Source organism: Solanum verrucosum, unplaced genomic scaffold, assembly GCF_900185275.1.
Source record: "Solanum verrucosum unplaced genomic scaffold, falcon-dt-bn FXZP01000284.1, whole genome shotgun sequence".
Taxonomy (NCBI): Eukaryota; Viridiplantae; Streptophyta; class Magnoliopsida; order Solanales; family Solanaceae; genus Solanum; species Solanum verrucosum.
In genome coordinates, this window is record NW_026019936.1 from 1,021,817 (window position 1) to 1,041,902 (window position 20,086).

At 29.2% G+C, this 20,086-nt stretch overlaps 1 protein-coding gene across 1 annotated transcript; it reads right to left on the reverse strand.

Annotated features, from left to right (window-relative positions):
• Nucleotides 1-5,596: 5,596 nt before the first annotated feature.
• Nucleotides 5,597-9,239, reverse strand: LOC125836122 (receptor protein kinase TMK1-like). The gene is made up of 2 exons (XM_049515207.1): nt 6,479-9,239; nt 5,597-6,291 (listed from the first exon to the last, which is right to left on the reverse strand). The coding sequence occupies exons 1-2, from the start codon at nt 8,859-8,861 to the stop codon at nt 5,783-5,785; spliced, it is 2,892 nt and encodes a 963-aa protein (XP_049371164.1). The 5' UTR covers nt 8,862-9,239; the 3' UTR covers nt 5,597-5,782.
• Between the last annotated feature and the right edge of the window lie 10,847 nt (nt 9,240-20,086).

Consider the following 20,086-nt stretch of genomic DNA (forward strand, 5'->3'; position numbering starts at 1 on the left):
ACCAACTGAGCTACTAAAATTCTCGTTCGTAAATTCTCTCCAACCCTTTTACATTAATGGGTTCATGACGTATAAGAAAGGAATTTGCTAGCTAATTGTTTTATGAATATATTTATAGATATTTGAAGTTTACATAAATCATATTAAGTTATTACGATTAAGTATAAACTAATATAAAAATAGGTATACTAACTATGATTTAGTGATTAAAAAATCATGTAATAAATACGTCAAATATATTGTAAACATTAAATACGAATAATTATTTGATTCATTATTTTAACTTTAAACTTAAAAAGAAAATGTTTTTGGTAGGAGTTTATGTTTTTGCTCATAAAACTTGAATTATATATTCATATCCAAACACAGTTTCAATTTTCAAATATATTTATTCAAATTAATTTCAAAAACTATTTTTTAAAAAATTAAGAAAATCTCAATCAAATCATATTCAAATGCCTAAAATGATTTAACTTTTAAAGCTCCTATTTTATTTTATTTACATCTCAAATTTAAGTTAGTTTGAAATTTGTCCGAAACTATTATAAATTAACTAACTTTTACCTACTAACGTTAATTTACTTCTTTTAATATTGATGATGTGTCCACCAAACATTAATTAGGTTCGAGTTTTAAAAATTAAATCGTCATTAATAGGGATTAGGAAGCACTATACCTTTCAACTAAATTTTTTCTGCATGAATTTAAATTAGTCGAGCCTCATAATGAATATTAAATGCAATTCAAGTAAAAAAAAAAAAAGACAACATATCAAACAAACTAGAACCAACTTAAAATTTACCATCCTTGAAAATTATTCACTTATTTTTATATATAAGCAAAGTTGCTCTCTAGATAGTATTTGTAAATTGAAGTTAAGGGCAAAATTTTGTCAACATCATGCAAAATTACATCACAAACAACTATTAGAGTCATTGAATTTCTTCACATTTTTAATCAAGAAGTTTTAAAATAAGATATCTCATTTGAAACCGTTTTATCTTTTAATGAATCCCACGCAATATAAATTCAGATTAATCAAAAGCATACCAACCATGAAATGATTTATTTTTAAAAAAAAGGCCAAAGTCATCTGCGGCCCCTCAAAGTTGTCCTCATTATTCATTTAGACACCTCAACTACACCTGTACCTATTGAACACCTCTACCATCCCAAATTTGAACCATCTAAGCATTTTTTGCCTACATGGCAAATCGTTTGTGAGTCACACAAATGGGGTGCGTGAATTATTTTTTCTCCAATATTTTAACGTTAAAAGATTTATCTTTAAAAAAAAAAAAAAATTAGCATCTCTTCTTCTTCTTCTTTGACTCAACCACCATTGCAACCACCTTCTCACCACTGCAATCACCGGTGTCCCACCATTAAAGTTCATTCCCCTTCTTTCTCGAGCTGCAATCATTTTTCTTCTCCACGCCACCTTGTTTTTTAATCAGATCTACCGTCACCATATCCACACTTCTCCTTTCCTTTCTTTCTCCGATCATCTTCTTCCCCTTTTTTTTGCAGACCATCATCTTCTTTATCCTTTTTAACCAGCCATTAACCCACCTCCCACCATTGGCACCACCTCATTTTTCTCCAAATCTATCGTCATCAATATCTTTTTTTTTAGCCTTTCAAACAATCAATCACAAATTTTAATTTGTTCATCGAAAAACACTGCCACCACACATCTCTTTCTTTCTGCCAAATCAACTCAAACATGAATCGAATCTAAGCTTAAAAACAAAAATAAATTAAAAAAAAGAAGTAGAAAAATTTAGGAGATTTAAGCTTTTTTTATAAAAAAAAAAGGGGGAAGAAGATGAAGTGGGGGGAATGGGCAGGTCAGAGTCGGAGGCGGAGGCTGCAACATACATAGTTTAGGATTTTAGTTTATTTTTTTAATTATAATTATTTTGGAGCCCAAAAGACACATGACATCTTTTAAGACACGTGGCTTCTTTTAATTAGTTAGTTTGCCATGTCATGGCAAGTGCATCACACACTCTAGACATTTTTTTGTTGATTATCAAAATGTGTCTAATAGGAACAATTTTTGTATAGGTAAAAGTGTTCAATAGGTAAAAGGTTAAATTGGAGTGTCTAAGTGAAATATGCGGACAACTTTAAGGGGTCGTAGATGACTTTGGCCTTTAAAAAAAGTTAGGAGAGTCACAAGATTGTGATTTTTTTAGTTGATATTTTGGTTAGGAAACCTATGAAAAGTGATAAGGACTAGCACCAAATATGTGGACCAAATATAAAGTGACTCATGCATGAATGATAGTAATAAAATCTACATCCCTTTGAATTATGCTAATTTAATTAGTGTACAAATTATAGTCTTAATTCCATGTCAATCAAGTAATCTAATATGTTGGTTAGTTTAAAGGGCCATTTTTTTATGCTTGAAAATGACAATCATGAAGTTCAGCTAGATTTTGACAATGCTATTATTGTTTTCTTATTTCACGGTTCGAACTCATGATCTATAGATCACACGATGATAACTGTATCGTTACTTACACATCACATGGAGACAATTGTATTGTCGCTCCAACATAATTGTACTGTGACCTATAGGTCACACGGAAGGCAACTATATTGTTGCTCCAAGGCAATTTTTGTACCGTGATATATAGGTCAAATGGAAATAATTGTATCATCGCTTCAAGGATCCCCTTCAAGAAAACTTAAATTCTTTTATTATTGGCATTTGAGGACTCACTGAGGGGCTATGTTGCTCGGATTCTTCAAATATATCAGTGGTTCGTGTGGCAATATTTTTAGTGAGTCAGAGTAACATAGCTAAGCATTACTAGAAGCCATGCCTATTTTAAGTGCTAAAGGATCAAAGGTAAAGAACATATTATCTTTAAATTAAAATGCGATCAACAAAATGAGATAATCTAATACTATGCTCGAACCCTCCAAAAGTAAGCAAAGCTCAATTCACACGTCATGTTGGTGCTTAACTTCTTATTTGACACCCTTATTCCTATCGTACATGGCGGAAAAAAATTAAAGGATTAAAATGCTTTTGAATAATAATAATAAGTTAAGTACTAGATAGTAAAGTATTCATTAAACTTGCGTAATTGTCTTGAGTTGATTTAAAGGTTAAAATTATAAAATATAGTATAACTCTCGAATTTTAGTTAAGGTTATATTCTTTTTTTCTTGTTTGATTACAATGTGGGAAATCGAATGCTCACCAATAAGATGGAATTGAAATAGTCAGCCAATTGAGCTACTAAAATTCTGGTGCGTAAATTTTCTCCGACCCTTTTACATTAATGGGTTCCTGACGTATAAGAAAGGAATTTGCTAGCTAATTGTTTTATAAATATATTTATAGATACTTGAAGTTTACATAAATCATATTGAGTTATTACGATTAAGTATAAACTAATATAAAAATAGGTATTAACTAACTATGATTTAGTGATTAAAAAATCATGTAATAAATACGTCAAATATATTGTAAACATTAAATACGAATAATTATTTAATTCATTATTTTAACTTTAAACTTAAAAAGAAAATGTTTTTGGTAGGAGTTTATGTTTTTACTCATAAAACTTGAATTATATATTCATATCCAAACACAATTTCAATTTTCAAATATATTTATTCAAATTAATTTCAAAAACTTTTTTTTTAAAATTAAGAAAATCTCAATCAAACCATATTCAAATGCCTAAAATGATTTAACTTTTAAAGCTCCTATTTTATTTTTTATTTTTTAAAAAAAGAACTGTTATGACAATAAAAAATTACGTTTCAAATTTAAGGTAGTTAGAAATTTGTCCAAAACTATTATAAATTAACTAACTTTTACCTACTAACGTTAATTTACTTCTTTTAATATTGATGATGTGTCCACCAAACATTACTTAGGTTCGAGTCTTAAAAATTAAATCGTTATTAATAGAGATTAGGAAACACTATACCTTTCAACTAAATTTTTTCTGCATGAATTTAATTTAATCGAGCCTCATAATAAATATTGAATGCAATCCAAGTTAAAAAAAAAAGACGACATCTCAAACAAACTAGAACCAACTTAAAATTTACCATCCTTGAAAATTATTCACTTATTTTTATATAAGCAAAGTTGCTCTCTAGATAGTATTTGTAAATTGAAGTTAAAGGGCAAAATTTTGTCAACATCATGCAAAATTACATCACAAACAACTATTAGAGTCATTGAATATCTTCACATTCTTAATCATAAGTTTTAAAATAAGATATATCATTTGAAACTGCTTTATCCTTTAATGAATCCTACGCAATATAAATTCAGATTAATCAAAAGGATACCAACCATGAAATGATTATTTTTTTAAAAAAAAGTTAGGAGAGTCACAAGATTGTGATTTTTTTAGTTGATATTTTGGTTAGGAAACCTATGAAAAGTGATAAGGACTAGCACCAAATATGTGGACCAAATATAAAGTGACTCATGCATGAATGATGGTAATAAAATCTACATCCCCTTGAATTATGCTAATTATATTAATTAGTGTACAAATTATAGTCTTAATTCCATGTCAATCAAGTAATCTAATCTGTTGGTTAGTTTAAAGACCATTTTTTATACTTGAAAATGACAATCCTCTGCTCACCTAGATTTTGACAATGTCAACTGTTTCTGTTGGAAATTTGTGCTTTTTTTGAATGGCAGTTTCAACCTTAAATTAGTGATAGTGCTAATCTTATTCTACAACTCGAACTCGTGACTTATAGATCACACGGCGATAATTGTACTGTGACTTAAAGGTCACATGGAGACAATTGTATCGTTGCACCAATGCAACTTAACTGTGACCTATAGATCACAAGGAGACAACTATAATGTTGCTCCAAGCAACTGTACCGTACCGTGAACTGTAGGTCATATGAAAATAACAGTACCATCGTTTCAAGGCTTCCCCTTCAAGAAAACTTAAATTATTGTATTAATGGTGTTTGAGGACTCACTGAGGGACTATATATGTTGCTCGAATTCTTCAAATATGTCGGTGGTTCGTGCGGCAATGTTCGTGCGGCAATATTTTTAGAGAGTCAAAACAACATAACTGAGGATTACTAGAAGCCATGCCTTTTTAAGTGCTAAAAGATCAAAGGTAAAGAACATATTAACTTCAAAATTAAAATGTGATCAACAAAATGAGATATCTAATACTATGCTCGAAACCCTCCAAAAAATGATGTTGCATTCGTGTTGGATACTCTAAATAATGCATAGCTTTCGAAGGATCTAACACACATTCGACAATATTTTTGAAGAATCTGAGCAACATATGTTATACTTTTTCTCAAAACAGCAGTGATGAGGGAAGCATAAGGGTTAACTTTCTCCAAGTGTTGCCATATTTGAGCAGAAGGAAGAAGCCATATGGTTAGATTCATCGAATCAAACGACATATTCTATTACCGGGATATCTCAACATCAGTATGTTTCTCAACACAGAACTTCTGAAGCAGCAAACTGGACGACGAAAATAAGCAAAGTTGTAAGAAATGCTCTTAAATCTCACAATAGTATATAGAAGATGAAAATAGTGACTGAGTGAGGAGTTTAACTGATGTATAGTTCCCCTTCACCACTATTTTATATCTACAGAAGGAACTGAGGCTACACTTAGTTTGAATTTCTAATACATTCACATTGAAGGGGGAGAAATGAACGAAGGCACGTGGAAAATACGATCAAAATCTCACACAATACAAAGAAATCGATATCTACATCTACTACATAGAAGTACCTCCATTATCTACCATCAGCTGATGTAAATGAATCTGCAAACCCAGTTGGTCTTGCAGGGATACTACCCTTACTGTCCTCGAGGTCCACGTAACTTAAGTCTTTTCCTTCCGATTCTTGCCAGCCCTTGACCATTTGATTGAGGGGAAGACTGTAGTCGATACCACAATAGTCCTCTGGATCATCCTCAAGAGGCTTCCATTTCTCAACAAGTGGGGAGAGCACGTTTACAGCGTGGCCCATATCTGGCCGTTGACCAGGTTCTCTTGCAGTGCAATGACCAGCAAGTTCAGCTAAGGTGGAAATGCTCTTGGTTATCTCATCTTTCACGTCTAGAGCTGGATCAATGACTGTCATAAGCTTCTCTTTAGAGGATTTGGCATTCCAGAACCACGAAACCAAGTACTGGCTTTCCTCAGGTCTATCCTCATCAAGTGCCATCATCCCAGTTAACAACTCCATTAGCACAACACCAAAGCTAAAGACATCAGCTTTCGTGGTGATTTTACCCGTAACTGGACCAAATAAACATCTCATGTTAGTTCGGAAAACAGTACATTGGTATGCAAAAAAATAAAATGCTATACATCAGAATTGAGTTGAGCAAACTCTAGGTGTCTGCAAAAGTAAAAATTGTCATATAAACATGCATTTTAAAAAATCATCTTTTCTCTTTGACAAAGTAAGCAAAAAATTGCTTACCAGCATATTCAGGTGCCAGATATCCAAAAGTTCCGGCCAGCCTGGTGACCACAGATTTCTCTTTATCAGGAGCAAGTTTCACGAGTCCAAAGTCGGATACTTTTGCTCGGAAATCATCACCCAGCAAGATATTTGAGGATTTGAGATCTCTATGAATGAAGCTCTGATGTGCTAGTGTGTGTAGATACTCCACACCTCTAGCAACATCTAAGGCAATATTAAGCCTTTTCTTCCAAGAGAGAGGCTCCAACTTGAACTTTTTCCAGCGGAAAAGATGTCTACTAAGTGCACCTTGTGGCATGTACTCATAAACCAGAATTCTTTCACTACCTTCAACAGAGTATCCCAGTAGAGACACTAAATGCCTATGCCGGACTTTTGAGAGAACATCAATTTCTGAACGAAATTCATCCAAAGCTTTGTTGCTAACAATACCAGCCTCCATTCTTTTGACAGCTATTTGTGTCCCATCATCTAATTCTCCCTTATAAACCACACCAAAACCACCACGCCCAAGTTCATTTTCCGGAGAAAAATTCTTAGTCACATTCCGAAGTACTTGAACCGATATAAGCAAATTCCCAGCTTCGATCATATGGGATTCACCACTGTGTATGCTAGCAGAACCACTTGCATTTACTGTGGAAAGACTTCCATTAGTCTGATTGGCGATCGCAATCTTGACCACATTATCCGAATCAGATGGATCTCTAGGATGAACCACAAGAGCAGTTGGAGCTTGATGCTTATCTTTACTCTTCTTACAGACAAAAATGTACAGTGGAATAGCAAGAAAAACCAAAAGTAGAAAACCAGCAATAGGAACCACAACTATGGCTATCTTTGACTTTGAGTCCTTTTTTTCGGGTGACTGTTCACCGGGTTTAAAGATCACAGAGCTTGAACTGTTAGATCGTGAAGATGGTACAGATGACGCGGGTGAAGCTGCGGGAGTTGTGCTGTTGTTTGGTGAGGGGTTTACTCCAGGAGGACTAGAAGTCAGCTTTGGATTTCCATTTAGAACAAGTTTCAAAGAGGTGGTAAATTTAGGTAGAGGTGGAGAAATATTGTTATTACTCAAATCAAGAATAGACAGAGATTTCAAACCAGTCCAACTAGATGGAACAAAACCAGAAAGATTATTTGATTCAAGATAAATGCGAGTAACGGATTCAAGGTTCGCGATTGAAGGACTCAAGGTCCCGGAAAGATTAGACTTAGGCAAGTTTATGACACTAACTTTTTGGTTATCGTCACAGCTTATTCCCCACCAACGTCCATCGCAAGGGTTGTTTCCAGACCATGATTCAACAAGCCTAGAAGGATAATTCACACCATCAAGAAACTCTAAAAGTGCCATAACCTCAGGGGCACATACTGCTCCTTGTTTGGTTTGACAAAAAGAGTTGGACATAAAACTAACAATAGTAGCCTTGAACTTAGGAACTGGTCCCATAAAATGATTATTATTCAAATCAAGATTGTCTAATGGCATATTTGCTAAACTTTCAGGGATTAATCCAACAAGGTTATTTGTATTCACATTGAGATCCTTCAGATTTGTTAAATTACCAATCTCTACTGGGATTTTACCTGAAAATTGGTTCCCATGAAGCCAAAGATGTGTAAGTGACACCATTGTTGCAACAACATCTATTGGACCACTCATACCATCACCCGACTGATCGTTCAACCAAAGCATCTTGAGCACTGCATCCTTGAAAGTACCTGGAATAGGCCCTGAAAGCCTATTTGTAGACAACAACAAAACCTCTAAAGAAGACATAGTTCCAAGGAATTCAGGCAAAGGACCAGCTAAATTGCAGTTTATCATTGTTAAATTGATCAACTGAGCTGAATCTTGAAGCCCATTTGGCAATGACCAACCACTAGTGGCATTTAGAGGATTTTCATCCAAAGCCAAAACTTGTAGATTCACAAGTCCATCAAAGAAATCTAATGGGATTGTGTCAAACTGATTGAAATCCAAGTAAGCAAAGCTCAATTCAGACAAACCACTAAAAGATGGCAACTTTCCACTAAATTGATTCTTTTGCAACCCCAAATGTGTCAACCTAGACAACTTATTCAAGTTTTGAGGTAAAGGGCCTTTTAACCCTAACCCCATAACTTGAATCTGCTGAATTCTACTACCACTACACACAATATGTGGCCAAACTGGAGAACCACAAGGGTCTCCACCATTTTCAGGCCATTTCAAGACCTCAGGATTTTCCAACCCTTTTCTCAACTCATTAATAACAGACAAGTCATTAGGGTCAGTGACAGTGAAAACAAGTGAAGCAAAAGCAAGAAACAGAGCTACAACAAACCATATGTGGTGAAAATAAAACTCCATAGATGATCCACAAAGCAACAACATTTGAGCATTTGCATTAACATTCAACAAAAAAAAAACCCCACTACAACAAAAATCAAGAAAGCTACAATCTTTGCCACCTAATGAGGTTGATTCTTGAAGACCCCCATGTCAAATCTTGAGACAATAAGAGGTGGAAAACATGGGGTTCAGATCACTAAACCCCAAAACAAAAAAAGGAGAAAGAGAGTGATAATTGGAGTGAGAAAAAGCACAATGCTTGCTAGTTGCTACTACTATGGTGTTGTTCTTGCTGACAACACAGTAGTTTTTACAGAGTAATCCAAAAAATTTAATCTTTTTTTTTATAAGTGCAGATTTAGTAGCAAGAAATGACCATAAAGAGTGGATTTTTCATATGAGGAATGCTAATCCAAGAAAGTGAGAAACTATACCATATAATAATGGCATGTTTAGAGGGAAAATTTATCTTGAAGACAAGAACTTGTAGGGGTATTATGGTCTTTTTCATAAGCATGTATCTGTATGTATTTAATTGGAGTAATTTTTTATTTTTTTTTGGGTTCATGTTTTTCATCCAGTCACATTCAAGATGGACCTGGTAGGGTTGGTTGTGGAAGTAATACAAAGTGATCTAACGGTGGAGCGGTAAGTGTTCATTCATTCTTAATTAGAAGTTTCGAGTTTAAGTTCTCTAGATACAGAGTTATTTTTGTTAAAGAGTGTTTACTCTAATGTGGGACTTTTCCAACGTAAATCTGAATTTAGTCGGACTTCAATGCAGATACTAAACACTGGATGAGTATAACCCCTTCCCCCACCACAAATTATGAAGTGATGAATATAACATTGGTGAACAAATGAAATTTTGCACTCTTTATAAAGTTTGGACAATCTCCTTCATTTTGGGTTAGTTTTGGATTTTCAGTAAGGTTCAAAATCTAATTTGACATAATATCATAGTTAGGTTCAATACGAGGCCCTAAGAAATCGGGCAATTGTGGGAGGTGAAAATACATGTCTCTATATTGAAGGAGTGATGAATGAAATATCTCACATCGTGAATAACTAGAATTCTAAGCTCTTATAAGACGTGGGCAATAATCCTCATCCTCTAAGCTAGTTTTTCAAATATGTGAGTTATATCCAAGATTTAATTTAAAATCTCTTTTTTTGGACAAAAAGTCTTTTATTTCACTTTTATTATAAAAAAAGATAAACCGCATCAGAAAATTCATGTTTAGACATGAAAAATATATCATAAACTAAAATTGATCGAACGTTTAAAACGAATATCGAATATCGGACGGAATCAAATGAAGAAAGGAAATAACTCCACAAAAATTATTGAATTTTAGTTGTTATTAGTCTATACTATCAAAATTCAAAAGTAAGTACTACTCCTCCCATCCCAAAATGTGTGGTTTACTTTATAACAGGTTCAATATTAATTTTATCATACTTTTGACTAGCTTTATTTTTATTTTTATATAGAAAAATTTTACAAAAGTAATTTGTAAACTACTTTATAACAGGTTCAATATTAATTATTTAATGCATGCCTAACAAGAAAACATGATTATTAATGCACATGAATGTAAATTGTACCAATGAAGTTTAAGTAGTTGTATATTTGTTAGTAAAAGTTAAAATTTTGATATTCCTACATTATTAGTAGGTAGAGTTTTTAATGATTAAAACTATGTAAATTTGAATATTTGATTTTCCATATATATTTTTTGGAAGTTAATGATTTACCTATCAAACCTCACTAGAGTGACAATATTTATTTGAAAAATTTATGGCTCCTATAATGAGATATTGTTATATAATGTATATTAACATTTGATAGTTAAATATCATTTAATATTTATAAACAAAAGTATGCAACAAATAATTTAACTCTACTTTTAACGCAAGAAAAATAGAAAAAATATGAATATAAAAAAAATTGTATTAATCCTATTTTGCGTCCTTTAGAAATTATTAATATGTCCATAAGTATGGTAAATTATAATCATTAAGAGCCCACTTCCAACCATGTGGAGGCAGTTTAAATTAATTAGTAGTAGTTTTATTCTTAAGAAGTAAGATTCACATTCCGTGTTTTTCATTTTTCATTCAAAACTAACAAGTGTCATGTTTGGAATTTTCTAACATGTTATCAGAAAGAAAGTCGGGAAAAGCAAATTCTCTCCTTAAAGAGAGTCGGGAGAGGAGGCGATACTTGTTATCAGGTCAGAGAGAAATCTGACTCATAAGTTTACCCCATTAAAAAATTATTAGTACTTAATAAAAATTTATTACACACGATATGTCAACAAACATACTTCTTGAATTTTAATCTTATTTATGTACACTATTAACAAACAATTTCTTTCGTTTCAACTGATATGACATACTTTCCTTATTATTAGTTCATTCAAAAAAACTATGACATAATTCTATAATTCAAAATAATTCAACTCCAAATATCTTATTTTATAGTATATTATAGTACTCTTGAAGAATCCTTTACTAAAACATGAATGTTATAGAATATTTAAAATTGCAGGTTTCAAATGTCTATAAGACTATAACTATACACATGTTATGAAATAATTAAGATCGCATGATTTAAATTTATTTATTAATTTTTTTAAAAAATACATGTCTAATCAAATCACGTCACATAAATTAAAATAAAAAAAATATTATTTTACTTCAATCCATCTGAATTCAAGTGACATACTTCTTTAGTTTGTCTAAAAAAATGTCAATATATTTTCAGATTTAAAAATGTTATAAAAAAATATTCTACCATTAATGAGATGATTATAGCCTCATAAAAATATGTATAACTTGTTTCAAATTATAAACTTTAATTATTTTTTCAAAAATATTGTTGCATAAAATGAGACGGAGAAAGTAATTCAAAGTTGCACAAATATCTAAGACGTGTAAATATGTACAAATAAAAAATTATTCTCTTAATAAGGTCATTTTTCTTTTTATAATTTTACGTGATATAAATCTAAATTGGTTGAACAAGTAGATTCTGAACATAAAATGATTGCAAAAAATAGTGCAAGTAAATTGTGTCTATTTCTCCTTCCAACTTCCAAATACCTTATGTTTTTCCCTTTATGGCAAATTGGATTATTATTTTCTACACTTAATTTGCTTCTATTTTGCAATTAAAAGTTCATGAATTTTACCCCAAATGATAAGAAACTATAAGTTTCTACAAGTGTAAAAGTCCTTTTATGGATCAACATGTCCAATCATTATTTTCTAAAGGAAATTTTTCACTTGTAGGCATTCAAAAAATTGACAATCTTTTTTTGGTTCTTATAATATTTGATTGAATATATTTGTTTTTTTATTAATTAATATGTATAGTTTCATTTTATGTAATTATAAATCTAATGAGTTACTAAATGTTAAATCATTTTATTACTCATGGAGTTTGTTAAATATGTATTTGTTACTTTATATTTGAGGATATAATATAATTCTAAAGATCATTTAAATATAACAAATTTCTTTCGTAAAAAAGACAAACAAAAATAATTTTAATTAATTCAAAATTTGATATATACATAATGACATATATGTTGTTGTTTCTTACGCTTGAAGACTTTGATTCCCAGCCAAGAAAACAAAAAACAAACAAAATATAATTTTAAATCACTGTTTTATTTGGCATACATACATTATTTATTGAACTTAATAAATGGATATCTCCAGAAAAAAGTAAAAAAATAAGTAAATAATCAATGGATGATTAATGCACAAATTGGATCAATCATTCTCCTCATAAAACATTACAAATATAATGGGACAATTTTATTTATAGATTTTTTCTATTCTTAAATCTTAATTATAGGTATCAAGTTTGAGTCTGAAATAAAAAACAAAAATTATGATACAAAGTGTTTTTTTGCGCAAATTTAAACCAATCAAATCCACAATAATATATCAAACACCGAGTGATTAAATAAAAAAATAAAAAAATATATATATAATATAGGCCAATTGATATTTTTATTACCTTGTATTTATTTGAACTCTTAATATTTTCTTCTTCTTTTTTAATTAGAATTATTAAATATTTAAGAAGCACATAACAATATGGTCTAGTAATCAACAAAGTGGAGTGACCTATACAATTTCAAATTCAAATTTTAATAGAAACAAAAATATTTGGTGATATGTTTCTGGTATTTTAATTTTGATATACAAAAATATTTGATATTGTGCTGGTGAACATAAAAAGTACTGAATGAAATAACACATCTTACTCTAGCTGATAGTCTACCGTGACTCTTTTTTTTTTACTCAAACTTAAATCGATAATGTGAAAAAGCTCACATGAACAGAGTTGAACACCACCGTCATTAAAAAAATAATTAATATTATTATTTAAGTGTGTCATTATCTTGGTGGGGCATGCTTTGCAAAGCAAGCCTAACCACAAAGGTGGAGACAAAATGAGGTCCCATTTGTGGGGACTTAAGTTAAAATAGGTCAAAAAGTTGGGGCCATAATAACACTTTTATAATTTACTTTTTGTTTTGCCTTAATTAAAAAAACATACTAATGCTAATTATTATTTAATTAAAAGAAAATATTTTTGTCTTTGAATTGACAAAGATCTTATGTTTTATCTAAAGTTTATTTAGGGACTATTAGGTCGGTGTTGGAATTACCATTCTATGTGCTACAAATTTCATAAATGCCATTTAAAGATTAGTATTATTAATCACATTTAAACCCTAATTATTGAAGAAATTATAAGTAGTAATAAATAAATCAATAAGAATTGAGTGGTAATACAATATCACAACCATTTAAGTTGCATTCTAGATGTGTAAAGTAAAAAAAAAATGTGAATTTTCGATGAATATTTTTGTCAGAATATTATCAAATAAAATGAAATTTTAAAGTTGTCATAAATACTACTAATGAGTCAATTTCTAGTGAATATTATTATATTTTTATTCAACATCAGTCTTGTATTTTAGAAATGAATAGAGTTTGATTATCAAATTATTATGTCCTTTTTTTTTTGTGTTGTTCAATCTAGACTTTCTTACTTTTAGATGTAGTTAAATAATTTTCTTTTAACGACAATAAGGTAGGTTAGATCAATTTGTCGACCCAAGAAAAAACAAAATCTAATTTTGATGCTAAGCACACATGTATATGGCACCTATCAATTTCTATCAACATAATAATAATATACATCAAAGAAAAATTTAAAAGTCAATCTTTTTGAAATTTGAGCAAAACTATTGAATGGTCTATTTTGTTTTAAGGAAAAACTATGGTTCTTTCATTGAACATCAGAAATATTACTTTAACTATCAAGATGATAATTTATGACTTTCTTACATGGGTATATGACTTAGTTTTAAAATTATATTTTATTTTTTTTGAAATAATAACATTTTTAGTTCCTTAATTATTGATAAATGTTGATATTGAACCTTGTGATATTTGGTAAAACATATATAACATTTAATAAGTTAAGAAATGTGTTTTTTTGAATTTCTTTGTGAAGGAAATATGTTATATTACTATTAAAGACGGAATATCAAAACAAATTTAACATAACACATAGGTAGTTAGTTAGGTTGGCTATATGAATCCTCACTTTCAGTGAGGAAGTCACATATAGCTGAGGGGTATCAATCGATATCCCTTCGTCAAAAAATTACATTGTGTAGATAGAATAAAAATATATTTTGTATGTATATATAGTAGTACATATTGACCCTCTTCTTTATATTTTGATACTCCTTAGTTGAAATTCTGGGTCCGTCACTGATCACTTCTTTTCACAATATGGAGGACATAAGGAAGATGAGGATTGTGCAAAGGTCGACAACCAACGTAAAACTTGTCAATTCGAATCCTAATAAACGAAAATATAAAATTGAATAAAATAAAAATACATATATTTTTAATTATTATCTTGCTTTATGAGATGATGCCTATAGACAAAGTGGGTCTGGTCAATATTTGGAGTAGAATTTGTGGGAATATTTTATAACAAAAGGCAAAAGCAATTGTCTGCTAAATCTAAATAAATGCCTTCTGTCTTCAAATATATTGCTTGTAACAATTACCAAAATCTAGAGTTGATATTAATATTAAGGATAACATACAGTAAAATTTACAAATAATAATTTTTCATCTCTTCGTAACTAAAAAATAGATATTATTATGAAATTTCAAATTTTCGATTCTAGTAACTGAAAAATCGATATCGTCATGAAATTTTAATTCTTATTAGATAAAATTCAATGATAATGACTATCTTTAAAAAAAAACTAATGTCATCTGAGATTGATTCGATTTTTTAATGCATTTTCCGAGTATGCTAGTTCCTTCCATCTTTAGGATTTTTTAAAAAGTTCATATGAATTTTATAAAGCTTCATAAATTTTTCATAATTTAGTCGAGCTAATTATAAGTTAAAATTATAATGTGTATGTGTGGGCCCACATAAAAGTAGAAAAAAGTATTTAAAATATTATAACATGGTGCATTTTATGTGCAAGTTGGAAGTGATTTGGATTAATGATAGTGACCAAAAGGTGAAAATAATGCAAAAGAAATGAGGAAAGGAGATTTAATATCTATTAGAAAGGAAAGTTTAGTTAAAGACACATATACTGAATTGGGAGAGAGATACATAATTTTTTCTATAAACATTTGGAGAATTTTCTACCTTATTATTTGCTTAGTTCATGTTTACTTCTTCATATTTAAATTTAACACATTTTAAAAAAATAATAAATAAATTAGTAATTTTACTATATCAACATAATTAATAGTATATATATGCTAAGAAATGAATAGATTTGATTATAGTAAAATAAATAATAAATTATCTCTTATTTTTCTAAACTAGACAAATACAAATGGACATTTATTGTTAGTATTGGAATAGCCTATGACCTATCGAAAACAAGCTATTTATCTCTACGAGATAGGATTAAGGTCTAAGTATATTCTACTCTCCTCATATTCAATTTGTGGTATTACATTGAATACGTTATTACTATTATTATTATATAATGAATAAGTAAATGTGAACAATCTTTTCATTTTTCAAGTCGATCCGATCAATTAGTTTGTTATTTCTATATAAAAAAAATTCAGCCACTCTCTGAATTTTCCAACCCCACTATTAAGAAAAAGAAGAAGATTTGTTTGGACCAATAGCTATACATTGTTGAAATATATTAAATTCTTATCCACACAAGTGTGAAAAAATTGTTTGGTCCAATTGCTACATTATTCAATCCATTTGGTCCACGTTACAATCAATAATTGGTTAGTCTGCTACAATAATTTTCAATATTAAGAAAAAAAAACAAAATATTCACGTCGTTAACGATGGTGGTGGAGTGATAAATATTTATTTTTTATTTTTATTAAAGGTTGACTGTCGAATTTGGGTTTTGAGAATGCAGTTGATCGCCTTTGCTATGAAGGGTTTAGTATTTGTCAAAGTGAGACTTTTCCACTTGAATTTAAATTAGTTGAATCCCAAAATAGATATCAGACTTCGGATAGTAAATTAAAAGGGAGTTCATACTTGACCTTTTATTGTATTACTCAATCACATTTTAACAGATCAACTTAGATGACTCACTAGCAAATAAACAATGAAATCTTATAAATCAGGTAACTAAAAGATGAAAATAACGTTATATATGTCTGACCGTAAAACTAATTATATTTAGGCTATACAATCAAATCTTATTATAACGGTCATTCATTGTAATAATATTTTATTATGACAACTTAATTTTCTTCAAAATCATTTTTTATACTATATTTACTTCTCTATTACAACATTCTACCCATAACAACAAGAATTTTAACGCCAAAAGGGAAACTATTTTGACACAACGTACCAAAACATACCTTATCTGAAAACTAATATTTGGGTACATTTTATTCTTTCAGACCTCACTTTGTGATATTACATGTGTATATATACACATAATTTTTAGTTGAGCAACTTTCACATATAGCAAACACAAAATTCATATTTGTATGTTATAGCAAAGTTTGCATAATTGTGCTCCATAGCAAACATATATATATATATATATGTATAATTCACTATACATATACAAAAAAAAACAATTGTATAATTCGTTACATATACAAAGAAGACAGTTGTAAAATTCACTATACATATACAAAAGAAAGCAATTGTATACAAAAGATCAATTGTATAATCTGTGTATGTATAAAACGAGAAAGAGAGAAAGGCAAAAGAAAATTGGGCAGAGAAATATTTGTAATGTATAATTATAAGTGTATAGGACGAAGATATATGTAATTGCATGTGTATATACAATTTTCTCTCGCTTTATACAAACAGAAGCTCAATTTATACATTTCGCTTCTGTTTGTATAAGCGAGAGAGGCGAGGGTGGCGAGCGAGATTTAAGAGAGTGGCGAGCGAGATCTGGGAGAGGGGAACGACAATATATGTATATATACAATTTCCTTTCGCTTTATACAAACACAAACACATTTTATACATTTGTGTTTGTATATAAACGAGAGAGGCGAGCGAGACTGCCACCAGACGAGAGTGGTGAGCGAGATTCCACCAGGGAGAGTGGCGAAAATAACAATAGTTTGCTATAAGATACAATTAAATCAAAGTATATTTATAGCATTTAATTTGAATTAATAGTTTGCTATTATATACAATTTTCCCTTTTTAGTTTAAACAATTGATTCAACGTCTATTTAGATTATTTTTTGGGTAAATTACAGAAATCACATACTTTTAAGGCAAAATTACAATCTATCCCTTAAAAGTTTATAATTACAGAAATCCCTCAAACAGATACAATAATATAAGCGTTGATACATTAATCTGATGAGCGAGATACATTAATCGTTAAGTGAGATACATTACATTTTATACATGATACACTAATCTGATGCGTGAGATACAATAATATAAGCGCGCTGATACATTAATCTGATGCGCGAGATACACTAATCTGATGCGCGAAAATGAGGGATTTTAGAGATTTGTAAAACTTATAGGGGCTAATGGTAATAAGTAAACTAAAGGTGGGATTTTTGTAATTTTTCCATAATTTTTTAAAATATTTTTTGTGAGTGCTGTTTAAGCCCATTGGGCTTTTCCACTCTCAAGTTGGTGTCTAAGTCCATTGGGTATTGTTGGGTCAAAATCGAAAAAATTGAAGCCCATCCAAATATTATGTATTTCAATTTTATTTTTTCGATCAACTTAAAGTTTAATTAAAATTATCAATTTATCGAATTAATGCCAATTAAAAAAAATTAGAAGTTTTGATTAATCATATAATCAAATTTTTCAATACTGTTATAAAAAATGTGGTGCATCGGATAAAGTTTGTTCTTTCCTTAACCAGAAATTTCGATTTCAAACTTTGAGTTAAGAAAAATCCTTAGTAGGAGAACATTTTCCCATACACGACAAATTCAAATTAGTCGAATTTCAATATGATACCATATTACAAATGAATTTCCCGTCCCCCTAAAAAAAAGGAAGAAGAATTTTTGTATGCAAGTATTGTCCGATGCGGAAGACTACATATATCTACTTATAGCTTGTTTGGTCAAAATCAACTTATTATTGTTAAATACTTTTGTATCAAAATATTCTCCGAACAAGTATTTTAGTAGGGGTGTGCAAAAATCAAACCGATCGATAAACCAAGCTGATAAAAGTGTTATTGGTTTATTGTTATTGGGTTAACAGTTTTTTAATATTTTATAAAAAAAATTATTGGGTTATCGGTTCGGTATTGATTTTTAATAGTGGGTTAATGGATAACCCATTAAGACAAATAATTTACTACTTTTACTTGTACATAAATATCATATATTCTCTTATTATATAAGAGGGAGTTTATGATGGGACATTGTAATGTTCAATCATAAACTCCCTATATAATATATAATATATAATATATAATATAATAAATCATTTTTTCTACTATATAATATATATTTATCTCTTATTATATAAGGGAGTTTATATAATATATAATAATATAATAAATCATTTACAAATGACTTAAAATATTTCATATTTAAAGGATATATAATAAAATAGGTTCACTCTCAAAATTCTATCCGGGTCACATATATTGGGACAGAAAAGATAACATATATCATTTTAAAATTACCAAAAAAGTATTATAAATAATAATAATTAACAACTTAAAATATCTTAAAGACATTTTAAAAGGGTTAATTTTGTAATTGTAATTTCTACTATATAATAAAAGGGAGTTTATATAATATATATTCTACTATTATATAATATCATAATAAAACCCATTTTATTATATAGTAGAAATAAATATAATATATATAATATATATAATATAATATATAATAATATAATATAATAAATCATTTACAAATGACTTAAAATATTTAATATTTAAAAGATATATAATAAAATAGGTTGACTCTCAAAATTCTATCCGGGTCACATATATTGGGACAGAAAAATAACATATATCATTTCAAAATTACCAAAAAAGTATTATAAATAATAATAATTAACAACTTCAAATATCTGAAAGACATTTTAAAAGAGTTAATTTTGTAAGTTTATCCATATCACATAAATTAGGACAAAGTCACCAGCAATGTAAGTTATTTGAAAGTTACATAAAAATATTATAAATCACAATAATTAATAACTTATAAATTTTTTTTTTAAAATGCAAATTTGGATGACTCTTCAAATTTCATTTGTGTCACATAAATTGAGACAACAAAAATAACATATAATGCGTCCATTTTAATTTATTTGTCTTAATTTTTTTTTATATTTAAAAATTACGTAAAAATACTATAAATCATGATAATTGACAACATAAAATATTTCAAAAATAAATACATATAAAAAAATTTGATTAATTCTTGAAATTAATCTATCGTTAAAAATTATCTATAAAATACAATAAATCGTGATTTTGACCACTTAAAATATTTATTAAAAAAACAGAAAAAATAAATTGACTGATGCTTAAAATTAATCTATCAATGTCACATAAGACAAAAGTAGTAATATGTATTGTTTAATGTGAAATTATTGAAAACTACGTAAAATGTATTATAAATGTTAACAATTAACAACATTTGATTGAATCTTGAAATTTTATCAATGCTACATACATTGAGACAAGTGGAGTAATATATATTAAGTATTTAAAAATTACGTACAACCATATTGC

What these genes read in the sequence shown, in the direction of transcription:
- LOC125836122 (XM_049515207.1), bottom strand. Translation starts at nt 8,861, where the DNA reads ATGTTGTTGCTTTGTGGATCATCTATGGAGTTTTATTTTCACCACATA. An exon ending in TCTGGCACCTGAATATGCTG is followed by an intron (nt 6,292 to 6,478) that starts GTAAGCAATTTT and finishes TATTTGGTCCAG; the next exon opens with TTACGGGTAAAATCACCACG.